This window comes from Astyanax mexicanus, chromosome 25 (genome assembly GCF_023375975.1).
Source record: "Astyanax mexicanus isolate ESR-SI-001 chromosome 25, AstMex3_surface, whole genome shotgun sequence".
NCBI lineage: Eukaryota > Metazoa > Chordata > Actinopteri > Characiformes > Acestrorhamphidae > Astyanax > Astyanax mexicanus.
Window position 1 is genome coordinate 6,654,489 of NC_064432.1, and position 17,503 is coordinate 6,671,991.

Genomic DNA, 17,503 nt, shown 5'->3' on the forward strand with positions numbered 1-17,503 from the left:
TGGTTTCAGATTAAATCCTGGAGACCCACTGTCATGTACCACCTTACCTAATTTAGCTTATTATCTATTTATGAAGTCTTTCATAAAACCTGTAGAACCTGTAGCACGTGAAAACCACTGTCTCCATAATATTCATATCATTTATCGGTTTATGAACCCTTTATAATTGTCTATATTTCTGCATTAGTACTTAAAACACTTCATTCAATGTGTGAAAAACTGATGTTTTAGGCCATATGGATAAATATATAAAATTATAAGAGGTTCACAACCTTTCAAGCACCACTGTAAACAGTGCTACCAGTTAATGATATTGGGCAATGAAACTCAACTTGCAGGAGCATAAAATCTAAAGCAAAACTGTAAAATATTTTAGGCTGCCAATATTATTGGTGATCAGAATATTTTTAAAAATTACCAAAGGTATAATTTGTGAGGAAACAAGTTGTAGCCTACTATGTTAAAAAAAAAACCCACCTCAACAGCAGAATCTTCACTATTAGACAGAACAGTCTCATGTCCTTTGTGGTCCACCATCGTACAGATAAAACATATAAAGATCTGGTCAGTTTTGCAGAAAACCTCCAGAGCTCTTTGGTGCAGCTTGCAGAGTCTCTGTTCCAGATCTCCAGTGGCCTCCACCAGTCTGTGTCTCTGCAGAGCTGCTACAGTGTAGTGCTGCTTCACGTGGGTTTCACAGTAAGATGCAGCACAGGTCAGACAGGACTTCACTGCTCTGAGTTTTCTCCCAGTGCAGAAATCACAGGACACATCTCCAGGTCCAGCGTAGCAGTGAGCAGGAAGAGCAGGACTGAAGCCGGCCAGCTGCAGTTTCTGCACCACTGTAGCCAGAGCTGAGTTTGGGTTCAGTGCAGGACGAGTTCTAAATCTCTTCCTACACTGAGGGCAGGAGTAGCTTCCTTCATGGGTTGGTTTGTTCCAGTAGGTCTGGATGCAGGTCTTACAGTAACTGTGTCCACAGGGGATGGAGACCGGCTCCTTCAGCACATCTGAACACACTGGACATCTGAAGTGGTCCTCCGTCAGCAGGCAGGCTGATAACTCGCTGTGTTTATTACAAACATAATAATCACAGAACAGAGCCTTTAGCAAACTATGACTTAAGAATAAAAATTAAACTAATTCATGCTGGTCCTAAACAGTGTCTAAACAGTGCATATGAAGAGTTTGATTCCAAACGCCAGTCTTGATTTCCCGCAGAACGCCACATCTCCCCTCATCCAATCACAGTGCAGCATTCTACGAGCTATAGAATGTAAACATCATAGAACGCGCCCTGTCGGCATTTCGTGTACCCTACTTTCACTTTCGTTTTTCACTCTCAAAGTCCGCGAAAATGAACGGTTTTGATGGTATAGAGGAGCCTGTTCGTGAAGCAGTTATTGAAAAAAAAGAGAAAGCCATCAAAAAAGTCTCATGGACGTGAAAAGGTAAAGAAAATGAGGCATTCAGGAGGGGAAAATGCCGGCTGTCATCTGCAGACACACACAGACACACACACACACACACACACACACACACACACACACACTATACACACTATACTACACCACACTACACTACACTACAGCACATGAATGTAACGTGATTTTGGGGATTTTATAGTCTTGTTAATGTCTTGTTCGTTAATGAAAGTTTGCACTTTTTCGAAAAGAAATGTTTTGAAATTTGTGTTTTTAGGCCCAATGGTCAAACTATTATATTCAGATGTACAATTTACTGTTATTTATGATTGTATTTTGCACATTTTCAGTAAAAAAAAAACAATTTTCTATTGATGCCAAGGGATATAGAAGACATTTTGAAAAAAAAAAAAACTTGGCATGGATTTATTGCGTTTTGCGAAAAAATGAATTATTTTTAAAAATAAATCTTTAAATATTAAAACCTTGATTTAATTTTTTTTGTGTTATTTTAACCTTAGTATGGTATTTGATAGTTTGAAACAGAAAACGGTGTTTTTTTTTTTTTAGCCTACCACTTTCTTGCTAAAGAAAACCCTTTTTTACTCAAATTGATAAAAATGGATTTATAGCGTTTTGGAACCAAACTCTTCATATATACAAAATGTGTTTGTTCAATCAAACAAATAGCATGTTCTCAACAGAAACACTGTGGAAATAAAACAAAACAAGACCAGAAATTCGTGTTACAATGTTTACCCAATAGTATCTTCGCCTCTGTTAAACAAAAGTGGTTGCTTTGTCAAATGTCCCCTCATAGAAATGGAGGTAGGAGCTGGTGATGGTCTAAAAAGAAGAGATTGCAAAGTTTACAAGAATAAACAAGATTATATACAAGAGTAAGAAATAAAAAAATAAATGACTTCAAATAAGAATTTGTGTAGTGAAAAATCTAAAAACACCTTTTAAACGTCACAGGTCGATCCATTGAATGATCAGATGAATCAGATGCACATGTTGGCGCTGGAGATGCTGGTTCTAGCTTTATTCTGTGTTGAAAGGCAAAATTATTTAAAATCACAAATTGGAACAAATACAAAAAAACAAAGTTACAGCCTGAGAAATGTATAAAAATGTCAGTTTTTTTTACAGGATTGGCTAATTAGACATAGGGTCTTGCCACAGAAGGGCCTAAAAGTGCTTTCTCTGCTGCCGGATAAAAAGTTTCTCAGAGGCTACATTTTAGGTACTGTACCTCTTGGTGAGATATGACATACAAAATTGTTCATTGTAAATCAATGAAGATTAATAAGCATGCCTCACAAGAAGCCATTCTGTTTATTGCTGTACTAAAATAAAGCCACTAAATTTCCATTGCGGGAAACAGCTATGTGGTTGTACTAAAATAAATAATTTGTTTACTGAAAATAAGAACACCTTTTAAACGTGACAGGTCGATCCATTGAATGGTCAGATGCATCAGATGCACATGTTGGAGCTGGAGATGCTGGCTCTGGCTTCATTCTGTTTTAAAAAGTAAAACGTTTTAAAATCACAACTTGGAACTAATAGAAGAGCTAAAGAAACATAAAGAAAGGTTTCTCTGGTGTTAGTCTTTGGTGTTACATCTGGTCTGAAATGATTACCATGATTACACACTGTGTGCAAGGCATGCCACAATGCTCACTGTGACCTTACAATAGCAAAGACACACTGACACCCTAAATCAAGGGGCATGGTCGGCGGTTGAAGGCTCGTCAAAAGATAGCTAAAATAGGGCCCTGTATGTAAACATGTTGGTGTGTTTTAGAGGAAGTATTTAACAATCTAGGCATTAATGGTGGGACAATATATTAATACAGTAACATATTGGATTTTTCAGGTGTTGATCTGAAAACTAAAAATACCTCTGTTTGAATGTGACAGGGCGATCCATTGAATGGTCAGATGCATCAGATGTACATGTTGGAGCTGGAGATGCTGCATCAAGCATCACACTGTAGGAAAAATTAAATATTTATTATTGAAACATCCTCTATATGAACAACCATGCTGTAATGTGAGAAACATGTCTAAAGAATGATTTTATTAAAGCACACCTGTAGAAGCTGGTTAACCTGATGGGTCAGGGTTTTGATCTGAAAACTTAAAAACATACCTCTGTTTAAACGTGACAGGTCGATCCATTGAACGGTCAGATGCATCAGATGCATATGTTGGAGCTGGAGATGCTGCTAAAAGCATCGCTCTGTAGGAAAAATAAAGTGTTTATTATTAAAAAATCCTCCACATGAATGAACATGCTATAATGTGAGTGAAAGCACACCAGTAGAAGCTAGTTACTCTTGTAAACGTGACTATTTTCAACAGTATTACAAAAAAAGACTTCAGCACAAGCTCTTTGGAAGCATTACGGCTCCTGGGTGAAACTGGGGTTTGAGAAATTTAATTCAGTGTTAAATTTATCAATCCTTGCACATGTAGATTGTATTCTCTTAAACATACCTCTGTTTAAACGTGACAGGTCGATCCATTGATTGGTCAGATCCATCAGATGCACATGTTGGCGCTGGAGATGCTGCATCAAGGATCGCTCTGTAGGAACAATAAAGTGTTTGTTATTAAAACATCCTCCATATGACCAACTACGCTGTAATGTGAGAAACATGTCCAAATATTTGCACATTTAGAATGTATTCTCTGATGGCTAATTATTTATTATTTTATAGACTAACATTATGTCTATAAAATACAATGATTCAGTACCAGTGCATTTCTTACAATCCTACAGCACTAAGTTGAAGAATTTTATATAAAAAAAAATTATATCAAGAAGAATTCAGCTTAAAGCTAAACTCCACAGACAGAGTATGTAGAAAACACAATTTGAAGCAATATAAATCAAGAGTGCAGTGCTTTCTAAAATAAAGCCACTGAATTTCTATTGTTAGAAAACAGATATGTGGTCATACTAAAATGCGACAGGACGATTCATTGAATGATCAGATGTATCAGATACACATGTTGGAACTGAAATGCTGATTCTAGCTTTATTCTGTTTTAAAAAGTGTTTTAAAATCACAAATGGGAACAAATACAAGAGTCAAATGTAACAGAACCAAGCGCAATGAAAGAGGCTCCTCTGGTGTCAGTATTTTGCTAAATCTGATCAAAACTGATTGCCATGTGTTACAGTAGCAGCTAAGATCACTAAACATATTGGTGTGTTTTTAGGCAAATATTTTATACAGGACAATATATTAATACAGTAATATATTGGATTTTTCAGGTGTTGATCTGAAAACTAAAAACATACCTCTGTTTGAATGTGACAGGTCGATCCATTGAATGGTCAGATGCATCAGATGTACATGTTGGAGCTGGAGATGCTGCATCAAGCATCACACTGTAGGAAAAATTAAATATTTATTATTGAAACATCCTCTATATGAACAACCATGCTGTAATGTGAGAAACATGTCTAAAGAATGATTTTATTAAAGCACACCTGTAGAAGCTGGTTAACCTGATGGGTCAGGGTTTTGATCTGAAAACTTAAAAACATACCTCTGTTTAAACGTGACAGGTCGATCCATTGAACGGTCAGATGCATCAGATGCATATGTTGGAGCTGGAGATGCTGCTAAAAGCATCGCTCTGTAGGAACAATAAAATGTTTATTATTAAAAAATCCTCCACATGAATGAACATGCTATAATGTGAGTGAAAGCACACCAGTAGAAGCTAGTTACTCTTGTAAACGTGACTATTTTCAACAGTATTACAAAAAAAAAGACTTCAGCACAAGCTCTTTGGAAGCATTACGGCTCCTGGGTGAAACTGGAGTTTGAGAAATTTGATTCAGTGTTAAATTTATCAATCCTTGCACATGTAGATTGTATTCTCTTAAACATACCTCTGTTTAAACGTGACAGGTCGATCCATTGATTGGTCAGATGCATCAGATGCACGTGTTGGAGCTGGAGATGCTGCTTCAAGCATCACTCTGTAGGAACAATAAAGTGTTTGTTATTAAAACATCATCCATATGAACAACTACGCTGTAATGTGAGAAACATGTCCAAATCTTTGCACACGTAGCGTGTGTTTTCTGATAGCTGTGAGAAACGAAGCATTACATATATAAAATGCAATAATTCAGTACCAACACATTCCTTACACTTCTACAGCACTAAATTAAAAAAAATAAATAAATAAATATATCTTAAAAAGAATTTACCTTGAAGCTGTTAATACACATGCTCCACAGAGGGAGTAAGTAGAAAACACAATTTGAAACAATATGAATTAAGAGTGCAGTGCCTACTAAAATAAACCAACTGAATTTGACCACTGCTTCAAGCTTCATTCTGTTTAAAGAGTTTTAATAAAAGTGAAGAAAGAGGTTTCTTTGGTATAAAGTCTTCTGTGTTACATCTGATCAAAACTGATTTCCACGTGTAACAGTAGCAGCTAAGATTACTAAACATGTTGGTGTGTTTTTGATCAAATATTTAACAATCTAGGCATTGAGGGTAGGACAATATATTCATACAGTGATATATTGTAATTTTCAATTTTTGATCCGAAAACTTAAAAACATACCCCTGTTTAAATGTGACAGGGCGATCCATTGACCTGTCAGATGCATCAGATGAATGTGTTGGAGCTGGAGATGCTGCCAAAAGCATCGCTCTGTAGGAAAAATAAAATGTTTATTATTAAAAAAATCCTCCACATGAATGAACATGCTATTATGTGAGTGAAAGCACATCAGTAGAAGCTAGTTACTCTTGTAAACATGACTATTTTCAACAGTATTACATAAAAAAAAGACTTCAGCACAAGCTCTTTGGAAGCATTAGGGCTCCTGGGTGAAACTGGAGTTCGAGAAATTTAATTCAGTGTTAAATTTATCAATCCTTGCACATGTAGATTGTATTCTCTAAAAACATACCTCTGTTTAAACGTGACAGGTCGATCCATTGATTGGTCAGATGCATCAGATGCACATGTTGGAGCTGGAGATGCTGCATCAAACATCGCTCTGTAGGAACAATAAAGTGTTTGTTATTAAAACATCATCCATATGAACAACTACGCTGTAATGTGAGAAACATGTCCAAATCTTTGCACACGTAAGTCTTCTGTGGTACATCTGATCAAAACTGATTTCCACGTGTAACAGTAGCAGCTAAGACTACTAAACATGTTGGTGTGTTTTTGCTCAAATATTTAACAATCTAGGCATTAAGGGTGGGACAACATATTTATACAGTGATATATTGTAATTTTCAACTTTTGATCTGAAAACTTTAAAACATACCCCTGTTTAAACGTGACAGGTCGATCCATTGACTAGTCAGATGCATCAGATGAATGTGTTGGAGCTGGAGATGCTGCTAAAAGCATCGCTCTGTAGGAAAAATAAAATGTTTATTATTAAAAAATCCTCCACATGAATGAACATGTGAAAGCACACCAGTAGAAGCTAGTTACCCTTGTAAACATGACTATTCAATATAGGGTATATCAACGGTATATATAACGGCCGTTAAGGAGCGGAGGTCAGCGTTAAAATGCCAACGATTCTCCAACTTCAGCTCCTTGTTGGTCTTTAGCTTATTCCCAAACAGCCCAAATCTCACACATGAATATTGGAGCATGGCTGGAACATGGCAATTGTGCATGTGTGATGCTAGCATATTTACTGCGTAAAACCAGTCTGTATAAACGAAAATTACAAGTTGGTTGGCACCCAACGTCAGGCCAATGTAGGCCCACTGGCCAAAATGACGCTGAACCAACGTGTTTAGCCAATGTCATGCCAAGGTAAACAATGATGTTGATCCAACATATACTTGCTAACTGCTTAGCTCAGCAAAGCCAGTTTAGACTGGTAGGAGAGACAGAGAATGGAAAGAGACTTTTCTAAAACCTGTATCTAGCATTATATTGACTGCTAAACAGCTAAATAGTTGAATAGTTTCTACGGATGGCCATAAGTAACGTTTTCCATTAATCGTTTTGGAAGTAACAAATCACTGAATATATAAACACACCGAGAGCTAAACTGAGTAAGTATAGAGACTAATTATCGGTTTCTGGCGTATATTTTGGAGTACTCATCACTGCCGAGGTATTAATCAGATGTGACATGGCTGCTCCTTCGTCGTGACTGATTGCAGCTCACCTCAAAATGTGTAGCATGACTGTATTTTCCAGCACATTCAGATCACTTTAGCTAACCTTGCTAATCTATCTATCTCTCTCAGATATCCTCTGTCTTTTAATCCCAGCTGCACTCAGATCAGGTGATATAAATGTGAACACTAAATTTTTAAATTAATTTAAACACCAGTCCCTAGTAAGCACATCTAGTGGTGGTAATTAATTACCTGACTGAATAGGCTAGCCTCTTGTTATAATCTTTCTTTGGTCACTGAGCTTTTTTAAAACATGTTGAGGTTTAACTGAAGCAGCTCTGCTAGCTTTTTTGCTGCAGCACCTTTCGCTGTGTAGTGTGGGTGCTGGCAACTTCAGGGTTGAGGTAAGTGTTGGGGAACGAGCAGCAGGGGGGACAGAGGACAAAACAAACACAAAACTCCTGGACAGAGTGAAAACTTAAAAAAGGGAAAGTACGGGGTGAATACCTGCGGACAAGAGCTGCCAGTGCTTTCACTCAACATGTTTCCTTAATATCTGATGATACATTCTGATCATTTTATCATTTAGTACTGAAAAATAGTTACATATTGGTACATTTAGTGAAGTTTATTGTTAAGTTAAGCTGTGTCTCTGAAAACATTTTGTCCTTTAAGTTTTAGAGCTGTAAAACTGACTTTATATAGACAATAAGATATATTTGCATGTGTGAGCAAGAGCCCAAAACCTGTCTTCATTCAGTGACCACTATTTCATCTAAAAGCAGGGCTGAATAAAAACACCTGAGCACTTTTTTTTTCACACAAAACTGCTCACATGGCATTCATTCATACTAGAGACCACAACTAGACATTTTACAATGAAATAATAAAAGATGGAATCAGACCTTTAAGATATACATAATTAAGATTAAATTAAGAAAATACCCTTGGACCTTAAAGGGTTAAAAGTATCCTTCTTTCTTTCCAGTATTATTTTTTTTAATGGTAGAATCAGAGTAATCCTTGTACTATTACAAAAGTCTTCTAAAATCTTTTTTCATATCTGTGATGATAAGGACTTATTGTATGTTCCTATTCATTAGAGACTTACCTTGGCGGTGGGGGGTGTAGGTCCTGCTGTCTTATGGGCCCATGGCGATACGGGAGGTCATGGTGAGGGGTCCTTGTAAAGAAAAGGAGTGTAGTTAATATAATTAAACATAAATAACCATTTGATATTTGGTATATTTTGTGTACACCAGGGTTGCAGCAGTAACCAGTTCCACTGCATAACATGCTATTATGATGCACGTTTTTTAAACCGAGGGCGTTTACTTAATACCAGTATTGGTAAAAAAAAAAAAAAAAAGGTCAAGCAAGTGGAAAATCTGTATGCACATCTCCTCCACCCCTTACTGAATCCCCATTCACACAGTGAAGTAAAAAGCTGAAGGATAACATCAGCAATGTTGGGTTACTCTGATACCCCCTAAATGAACACAGAATTGTTCTTGGGTACAGGTAGTATATACAGTGGTATGAAAAGGTTTGGGCAACCTTGATAATTTTCATGATTTTCCTTTATAAGTCAATGGTTTTTATAATCAGCAATTTTGGTTAAATATATCATATATCAGACAAACACAGTGATATCTGAGAAACAAACAGGAGTTTATATATAAAACTCGGAATTCAGATATTTCAGACGTTACAGATGGTAATTTAGCTTCACGAGCTGAAGTTATCTGACTCCATTTTGCTCAGTCTGACGCAGTTCAGTTTTTATGGATATATACTAATTTCTCCAACAGTAACGACCCCTTAACTAACTCATGTCACCTTTTATATGTTCTTAATATCATACCTTCCACATACAGCCACATTAATAGCCATAAAAATGAAGTTTTTACTCACCCTGTCCGGACACGCATTTGTAAAACATTCCTCGCTTAAGTTTCAGTTTCGGTTCTAGAACTACAACTCCAGAGGGGCGGGGCTGGATCTGAATTACCGGGAAGGGTAACGTTGCAGCCCCAAGTATGTAATGCTGCAGACCGTAGCCCCCAGTAGGCGTGGGTAAAGGGCGGAGCATAGCTGCATTTTCAACTGCAGCCGATCAGATACTACACTTTCGTTGTCAATCACTTTTTATTAAGCCAATCATCAGCCAGATTTTCAGCTGGCCATCAACAGATCTGTCAAAAGAAGGCGGAAACTGCGGTGCCAACGGTTAACGTAGCGCGATTTACAGTCCTGAACAGCGGTGAAACAGAATCTGTAGTATTTCACAAAATACTATATTAACAGTTTAAACACATTTATGTGTTTTTGTAGTTAGTCCTGCCTTTAGTTAGTCTAGCCGCTCTTAACAGAATTATATATATATGCCGTTTTAAACAGAAGTAGCTGAATGGAAACATTAGAAGTGCCCTGACTGTAGACTGTAGACCTAATAATTGAATATTAAATAAACACTAGTGTATATATATATATATATATATATATATATATATATATATATATATATATATATATTTATACACACACACACACACACACACACACACACATACGATTTAATAATAAAGATGTATCCCTAACACAAAGGGAATCCCATTATGCATTTCACCAGCTCACCAGTTAAAAACATGGAATGAAGGAATTGTACCTAGTCACTGTAACCCTGTTTACTTTAAAAACATCAATAATAAGCTAAAAGCACTAGTACCAACTTTGAAGTTTTCTCTTGTAACCTTATGCATTTTGTTTGTTGTCTTTTTATTGTCACTATGCTTCAGCTGCCTTCAGATTGGACTGCAGCTAATATTAGTTGCAGTTTTTCTCAACCCAGGCCATCTGCCCTGAACTTTATAGTGTTTTCCCTGCTTTCCTATACACCTGAGCCAACAAATAAGATCATTAACTGTCCAATATTGAGTTATGTGCTAAAGAAGGATAAACACAAAAATGTGCAGGGCAGTGGGGCCTTCAGGAGCATGTCTAAGAAACACTGTGGAGAGAGCAGTGCATTTATTATAATTGCATTACTTGTCCACCAGAGGGAGACAGCTGATTGACTTTGAACTCCAGTAAAACAGTGGTAAGGTGATGGTTAAAAAAGTGTACACACTGATATGCCACAACATTAACACCACCTGCTCAAGTTATGAGGTGAAGCCTCCATTGATATCGTTAGTAAGGCTTGCCAGGTCACTGTCTTTTCCTAATCAAGTTTGGTAGATACAGACCACTGCAAACCAGAAAAATCCTATGATATCTACTGGAAGTTTGGAAATATTCTGACCCAGTTTGGAGTCTTCTAACCTCAAGAATTGGATCCGTCAAATTTGCCAACATCCTTTCTACTCTTCTACTTTGTCACTTTTCACCTGTCTTATCTGTCTTAATGTTATGGCTCATTAATGTATTGTATATTCAAAAATAGCCATCTGTATACAAACTCTTATATAGAGGGTTGGATGGTTTTTAAGGTCCTTTTATTCTTTGAGCACAAACTGGACTTCTCCTGCAGCTCCACTCTGGACCTTACAGAACACACCCAGACACACACTCGGAGCTCTGAGGACTGCAGAGTCATCTCCACTGTCATTTAGAGAGCTCCCCCACCCATCCATATATACACACACAATCCAGAGAGCACTCCCACCCAGCCACCCATACACACAACATATTTTGCAGAACTGTGAGACAGTGAGGCAGGAGTGGAGCAAACGGATGTCCATGAACACACACACTAAAGATACCTACTTAAATTGCTTTAAGAACATACATTAAAAACATATATATATACATTTTTTTTTACGTCAGTGTGTGTGTATTATTGTGTAATATCTTAACTGTATCTCTGCCTCAGCTGCAGTAACGCTCTGCGGCTTCACTGTCTGCCGTGCTGTTTCTCTGTGTCCCTCCCTCTCTCTTTCTCTGTCTCTAGCTGGGACTGCAGGCCTTTAGGTTGCTGGCACTGGAGAATTCTGAAGGGCTGATATACCTGGACCTCAGTGACCACCTCAGCCTGGAGCTGTTGCTTCCGCACCTGCATAGTTCCTTCCTCTGTTCAAACAACAAAACATGATAATTTCACCATTTTTTCACCATTCCCTTGAACGCTTACAATGTCATCTTCAAGTTCATAAAGTATAGAAATATAGAAAAATAAAGAAAGTATAGTCACGATATGTCCAAATGTTTGTGGACATCCCTTATAATGAATGCTATTTTAATTTACACTCCTTGCTGACACATATATGTGTAAATGCATACAAAGAAACACAGCTAATCTAGACCCTGTAAAAAAAAAAGCAGTGCTTATAGAACAGGAGCCTTTGGAGCTGATAAACATGAACCTATTGGCACCATACATAAAGCCTAGCTAGAGGGGGATGAAACAGAAAAATGTTTTCTGCTGTTTTCTAGAATGATGGAGCTGTATCCAATACTTTTGGAATTATAGGAGATTTGGGGATGTGGTGGCCTCACTAATGCTCTGGTCACTGAAAGCAATCAAATCCTCACAGCAGTGCTTCAAAATCTATTACAATCTAGCCTTCCATAGACTCCAAAAAACAATTACACAGAAATAAAAACAACATAAACTGGAAGGTGAGAAAACAAGGGTTTCTTTCATGTTTTACTACAAAATCTTATTTACAACTCAGTACACAGATTACAGAATTACTTTATGGAATGTAGAGAAATGAAACATATTTAGAAGGTCATTCATAATACAAAAGAATACAGGCACCTTCATTAATCCCCCCTTCCACCCAACAAACCCAATACCACACACATTTCTTCACACAGTATTGTGAAAAAAACAGAAAACCCGTTGCTGGTCACCACTATTTTCTGTAAAACATTTCACACGTACATCCACAATAACAATGGGGGTTTAGATCCAGAAGAAATTGTACCTGGTCAGAGTAACCCTGTTTACTGTATAAACATCAATGCTTAATGTTCCAGCTGGCTCTGAGAAAAAAGAAAGCTTCTAAAATCCCTGTCCAGCATGTCTGAGAAAATCTCAACAGTTACAGTTCAGAAGTTGGGTGATGTTCTGCATATCATACTGAACTGAAAACGAGAAAAAAAAACGGAACTGAACCATGTATGTAGCTTTAAGTGGAAAACTAACAGAGAAGTTGCCCTTTGAAATATCATATCTGCCTTACCCCTCTTTTACCTTTACACCTGCTATATTAATAAGTATCACAATATTACCATCCTTAAGACCAAGATCCAGCTGTAAGATTTCTCCACATAACAGGAATGCTGCTCTGTAAGTAGCACATCCTGCAACACTGTACAAAACAAAGCACTGATTTCAACACTGTAAAAAAGCAGTCCCACACACTGTACAAACAGATATACAGTACATTTTACATATTACAGGCCTGACGTAATTATTCTGTTCTTGGTTGTCTGTATGCTCTACTCTACTGGTCCTGAACAGTTTTATTTATTTACTGTAGTTTTAGTGTCATTATTGTAGCATTATTGTACATACGTTTTTTTAAGGATGTGAAGAGATAAAGAGCAGCTGAAACCTAGTTTACATCAGCTTGAGATGAAATATGGCTGCGTTTAGAGGTTACTGTATTTCTTAGTGCAAATAAATGCTGACCTGTACAAACTATACAGATTTTATATATGCAGGAGTGTGTGTTTATGTCTGTGTGTGTGTACATGTGACCTGTGTTACTGAACAAAAAGTGCTACACAATGTCTGAATGTGTTCTAAGTGCTTTCAACGCAAAGAATGCAGCTGAAGAATGATGCATGTCTCGAGCATTACATTCCTAAAGGTCCGTTTTCTAGTTTTTTTTATGGACGTGTCCCAATTATGTGCTATGTACTAATACCAAGATACATAATTAGAACCAGTCAGTTTGCGAGTGTGGTTACAATGATCACTCCTATTTTCATCGCACAATGCAATGCAAAACAGAAAAGGGAAGAGCTACTCACATCTGAAAAAATGTTCAAACATAAATGGCATATAACAATGCCAATACAGCAACAATGGCAGCTGAAGAAGTTGCAGAGATACACTAAATGTTGCCATAGCATTGTTTTATCACTTCTGGCACTATTAAGATTAGTATATAGAATATATCTTACAGCATCAGCATATAATACGCAATTGGGACACATTCTTAAACTGTTTTCCGGTCTTCTCCAGCCTTGTAAACTCCAGTTTAGTCCACAGGGCCACAAAAAAGTGTTTCTTTCTCCCATTTTCTCCTAATTTAGCTAGACAGAGGAGCAATGAGGGAAAAGAGCGACATCTACCCACCCAGAGAGAGCAAGGTCAATCGCGCTCTCTCAGGGCTCTGGCAGCTGATGGCAAGCTGCATGACTGGGATTTGAACCAGCACCGTAGTAATCAGTGTTAGATCATTGGACCAATCAGATCGTTGGACCTTGTGTACTTGTGCTAATTTGCTGGGACCTAGTTTTCAGACCTTGTAAGTGGAACTCCCCTAAATGTTTAGTGGAAAAGCATTTTACAATTGAAAAGAATAGAAAAGAACAAAAAAAAAAAAGCATAAAAAATGTAAACAAAGAATGTCTTTAGAATTAGCAATGTGCAAATTTCCCTGTTAACAACCATGGAGATGAAAGCTGAAGGTCACTTGAATTTTTTAAACTTTGTGTATTAGCATACCCCCAGAAGCCTTCGATTTCATAATAGTGACCAGTTAATTAAATGTCCAAAGGATATAGCTCCACAGCCTGTGAGACCATGGGTCCCGAGTCCATAGAATTAGCTCAGGAACAAAATACATGACCACTAAGTGTCTTTGGCTCCTGACGTGACTTCTGATCCTTATATGACTGAGACTCAACATCTAAACTCAACATCAATATAAAACACTTTTTAGATCTCCTTTACCTCTCCGACAGTATTTATACTTCTTTAAAGCTGTTTTCTCAAATGTGGTTCTTTTCCAATTGCCTGGAGCTGATAGCTCTGTTCTTTCTTCCAACTGGAAAACTCAAATGCATCTTGGGATAAGAATCTGTCAATCAAGCCACTGATTCGGCCTGCCTCGAGTCTCTAAGCGCTGCTGATGCAAGAAGCAACACACACAGACAACACATAAAAACTAAAAAACAGCATGTATAGAAGTTAGAATTCATGCTACACAAACTTGTTTAACCTAACGCTTCCCATGTACACAGATTATCTTTGTGTAGTAGCATCAGGGGGGAGTGCCATCTTCCCACCCAGAGAGAGCAAGGCCAATTGACCGAGCTTTGACCTTTGATCTCCCTATCATAGTGGCAGCGCTTTAGCCAGCTGGACCAGTCGGCTCCTTGCCTCTATTTCTAATTCTATTTAAGTTTGATGTCATTTACAATTAGCTTTTTCTGTATTTATTGTAAAAACTTGTTTTGCAATAACAATAATAATAATTTAAAAAAAGATTTATCGCACAACCTTACTATTCAGTAAAATCTCAGTGACATTGTTTGTTTTGCCCTTTTTAAACCTCTGATTAATCAGGCATCATAATAACTGGTAGATTACCCAAAATGATAATATAATCAATAGTGACGGCCAGTCACAGTAATGGCACAACAGGCTTTTGAGTAAGACAAAAAGCCTGTTTAAAAAAAGCTTCAGTTTGGATCTGTTCTCTTCCCAGGTGCTCTTTTCATTTTCATTCTAAGCTCATAAACCCTCGCAGCGGCTCGCCTGTTGTTCTGACCTTGCTGGTGTCCAGGGATTTCCACACACTCTACCTGACAGACAGACTAAGATACACTGACAAGCAGATGAACTACAGCCAAGACACATTTATGGAATTAAAAAAATGACAAAATGAAATGAAAACATGAAAAATGAATACTGCACACAAACACACATACACACAGTCCAAGGCCATATTGCACTGCACTCACTGCTATTCTTCACAGAATGACAGATCATTTTCTGTAAAAATAATGTTTGGCTGTGTTTCTGTGTCACGCTGGCAAACTTTTAATTTGCTCGGCTTCGAATCGATTCCCCAATTTCCACAGCACTGCAGAAACAACACACACACACACCACACCACATACACACTCTCTGACAAGCAAGACACATTGGAAAAAAGACGCATAAAGAAGCAGGAAGAGCACATGGCTCACAAAGAAACTAATCAGAAGAGCAGAGAAGAGGAGAAGAAAAGAGAGCAGAAATGTTAAGAAAGAAATCGAAATGTGTGGATGGACAGATAGACAAGAGGACTGGACACATTGGTGTAAGGCTGGGCAATATGATAAAAATATTGTATAACAATATTTAAAGAAACTTTCACAAAAAAAGATACTCATACTTTTACAGACAAATTGTTCTAATAGCAGCAGATTCAATTAAATGTGCTGCACTTCATCCAATTAAACAGGACTAATCAGAATTTCTGTAATTAAATATTAATTTGGGCACTGATGATATCCACAATATATTAAGAGTGGCATATTATTTATCACAATAACAAATGTATTACAATACAATAAAATATTGTCATATTGCCCAGCTCTAGGTTGGTGGATGAAAAACAGAAAACTCATGGACTGAACTGAGGACAGACAGACAGATTGTGGGTTGATTAATGCTTATCCCAAAACTCAGGCCATTTTAATGTTCTGCTATGCTTCTAGTATATATATGTGTGTGTGTGTGTGTGTGTGCGTGCATGCTCATTCTCCAGGTCCTGTTGCTCCATCTCCCTGATTTCACAGCCAATGAGTGCAGGATGAGTTGAGAGTTGTGAGGGACTGTACAAAGGATCACCATGGAGACAGTTGGCAGGGGCAACAGCATCACAGTTTCACAGCAACCACGCAGGCTCCCGCTCGACCTAAGCACAGTGGCGCCACCTAGAACAAGCAAAAAATATATATTCTCATAAATATAATTACTTGACTTTGCTTTTTGTGCTGAAATAAACCATTGTAACAACATTTAAATGTAAAAACATTAAATCATTGTAACAACATTAAAATCTGATGTTTCTTTAAGTTTGTGTTAAATCACTTCATCTTCAACCACTCTGAATGTTTTTATTTACACTTTACCAATTTATTACACAGATACATTCGATAAACTGCTAAAACCTGAATTCTGAATTCACAATCAAAGCAATAAATTAATTCCACAGCATCACAGATGATTTATGGTAATCAGATACACGTAACATAAATATGTAGGATAATAAAACGAGGAACTGTACCACACACACACAAACACACACACACACACACACACACACACAAATAGATTTCACAGTTTGAACTTGTGCTCTTCAGTCTGCAACTGCAGTGCAATCAGGTGACACTCCCTGACAAACACACACACACACTACCGCTTCCTCTTCTTGTCAGTCATATGAAATACCACATAATAAGGAAAAGCTCAGTGCACCTACAGGCTAATGCTACGGAAACAAGGTACACACATTCATTCAAACACACACACACTACAATGATGCACTAATAAAACACTTGCAAGCTTACGCGCACACACACAGACACAAACCGAAAGAGGAGTGTTTAAGAAACCATATGGATGAACATGACCAGACTGCAAGTCCCAATCTGACAGCACTACTGCTGTTGCATACTAATCAAACACACACACACACACACACACACACACACACATACACACACATACACACACACAGTAGTGGGAGGAAGCAGACAGTGTAAATTCAAAACAGGATCAGACACAGCGTGGGAAGAGTTACATGACAGACACACAAACAGAAATTGACACAAGCATGCACGTGTACACACTCACAAACTCTTACACATTAAAAGGCCAAAAGAAATGTTAAAAGGAATACACCATCAATAATGATTTATTGATTCAGCCATTAGAAAATCTTCTAAATTCGTTCATTCATTCTGCACTGCTCCTAATGA

The 17,503-nt window shown here is 37.5% G+C and overlaps 2 protein-coding genes across 10 annotated transcripts in view; both read right to left on the reverse strand.

The window, feature by feature from the left end:
* Positions 1 to 14,571, reverse strand: part of LOC111190427 (uncharacterized) — a 59,110-nt gene extending 44,539 nt beyond the window's left edge. The window contains exons 1-16 of one of the 7 annotated variants that reach the window (XM_049472585.1): positions 14,484 to 14,571; positions 11,429 to 11,641; positions 8,682 to 8,753; positions 6,751 to 6,840; positions 6,382 to 6,471; positions 6,030 to 6,119; positions 5,341 to 5,430; positions 4,992 to 5,081; positions 4,741 to 4,830; positions 3,930 to 4,019; positions 3,583 to 3,672; positions 3,332 to 3,421; positions 2,862 to 2,948; positions 2,387 to 2,473; positions 2,184 to 2,270; positions 478 to 1,066 (exon numbers count right to left, since the gene is read on the reverse strand). In XM_049472585.1, the coding sequence (XP_049328542.1) occupies positions 478 to 1,066; positions 2,184 to 2,270; positions 2,387 to 2,473; positions 2,862 to 2,948; positions 3,332 to 3,421; positions 3,583 to 3,672; positions 3,930 to 4,019; positions 4,741 to 4,830; positions 4,992 to 5,081; positions 5,341 to 5,430; positions 6,030 to 6,119; positions 6,382 to 6,471; positions 6,751 to 6,779 (1,599 nt within the window). In that variant the 5' untranslated portion in view covers positions 6,780 to 6,840; positions 8,682 to 8,753; positions 11,429 to 11,641; positions 14,484 to 14,571. The remainder of the gene's footprint in view (positions 1 to 477; positions 1,067 to 2,183; positions 2,271 to 2,386; positions 2,474 to 2,861; positions 2,949 to 3,331; positions 3,422 to 3,582; positions 3,673 to 3,929; positions 4,020 to 4,740; positions 4,831 to 4,991; positions 5,082 to 5,340; positions 5,431 to 6,029; positions 6,120 to 6,381; positions 6,472 to 6,750; positions 6,841 to 8,681; positions 8,754 to 11,428; positions 11,642 to 14,483) is intronic. The other 6 variants (XM_049472586.1, XM_049472587.1, XM_049472588.1 and 3 more) reach the window with 6 other exon arrangements.
* The window catches only part of klhl5 (kelch-like family member 5), a 55,265-nt gene continuing 50,004 nt past the window's right edge, over positions 12,243 to 17,503 (reverse strand). For all 3 annotated transcript variants that reach the window (XM_049472594.1, XM_049472593.1, XM_049472592.1), the window contains one exon: positions 12,243 to 16,456. In XM_049472594.1, coding sequence (XP_049328551.1) covers positions 16,400 to 16,456 — 57 coding nt within the window. In that variant the 3' untranslated portion in view covers positions 12,243 to 16,399. The remainder of the gene's footprint in view (positions 16,457 to 17,503) is intronic.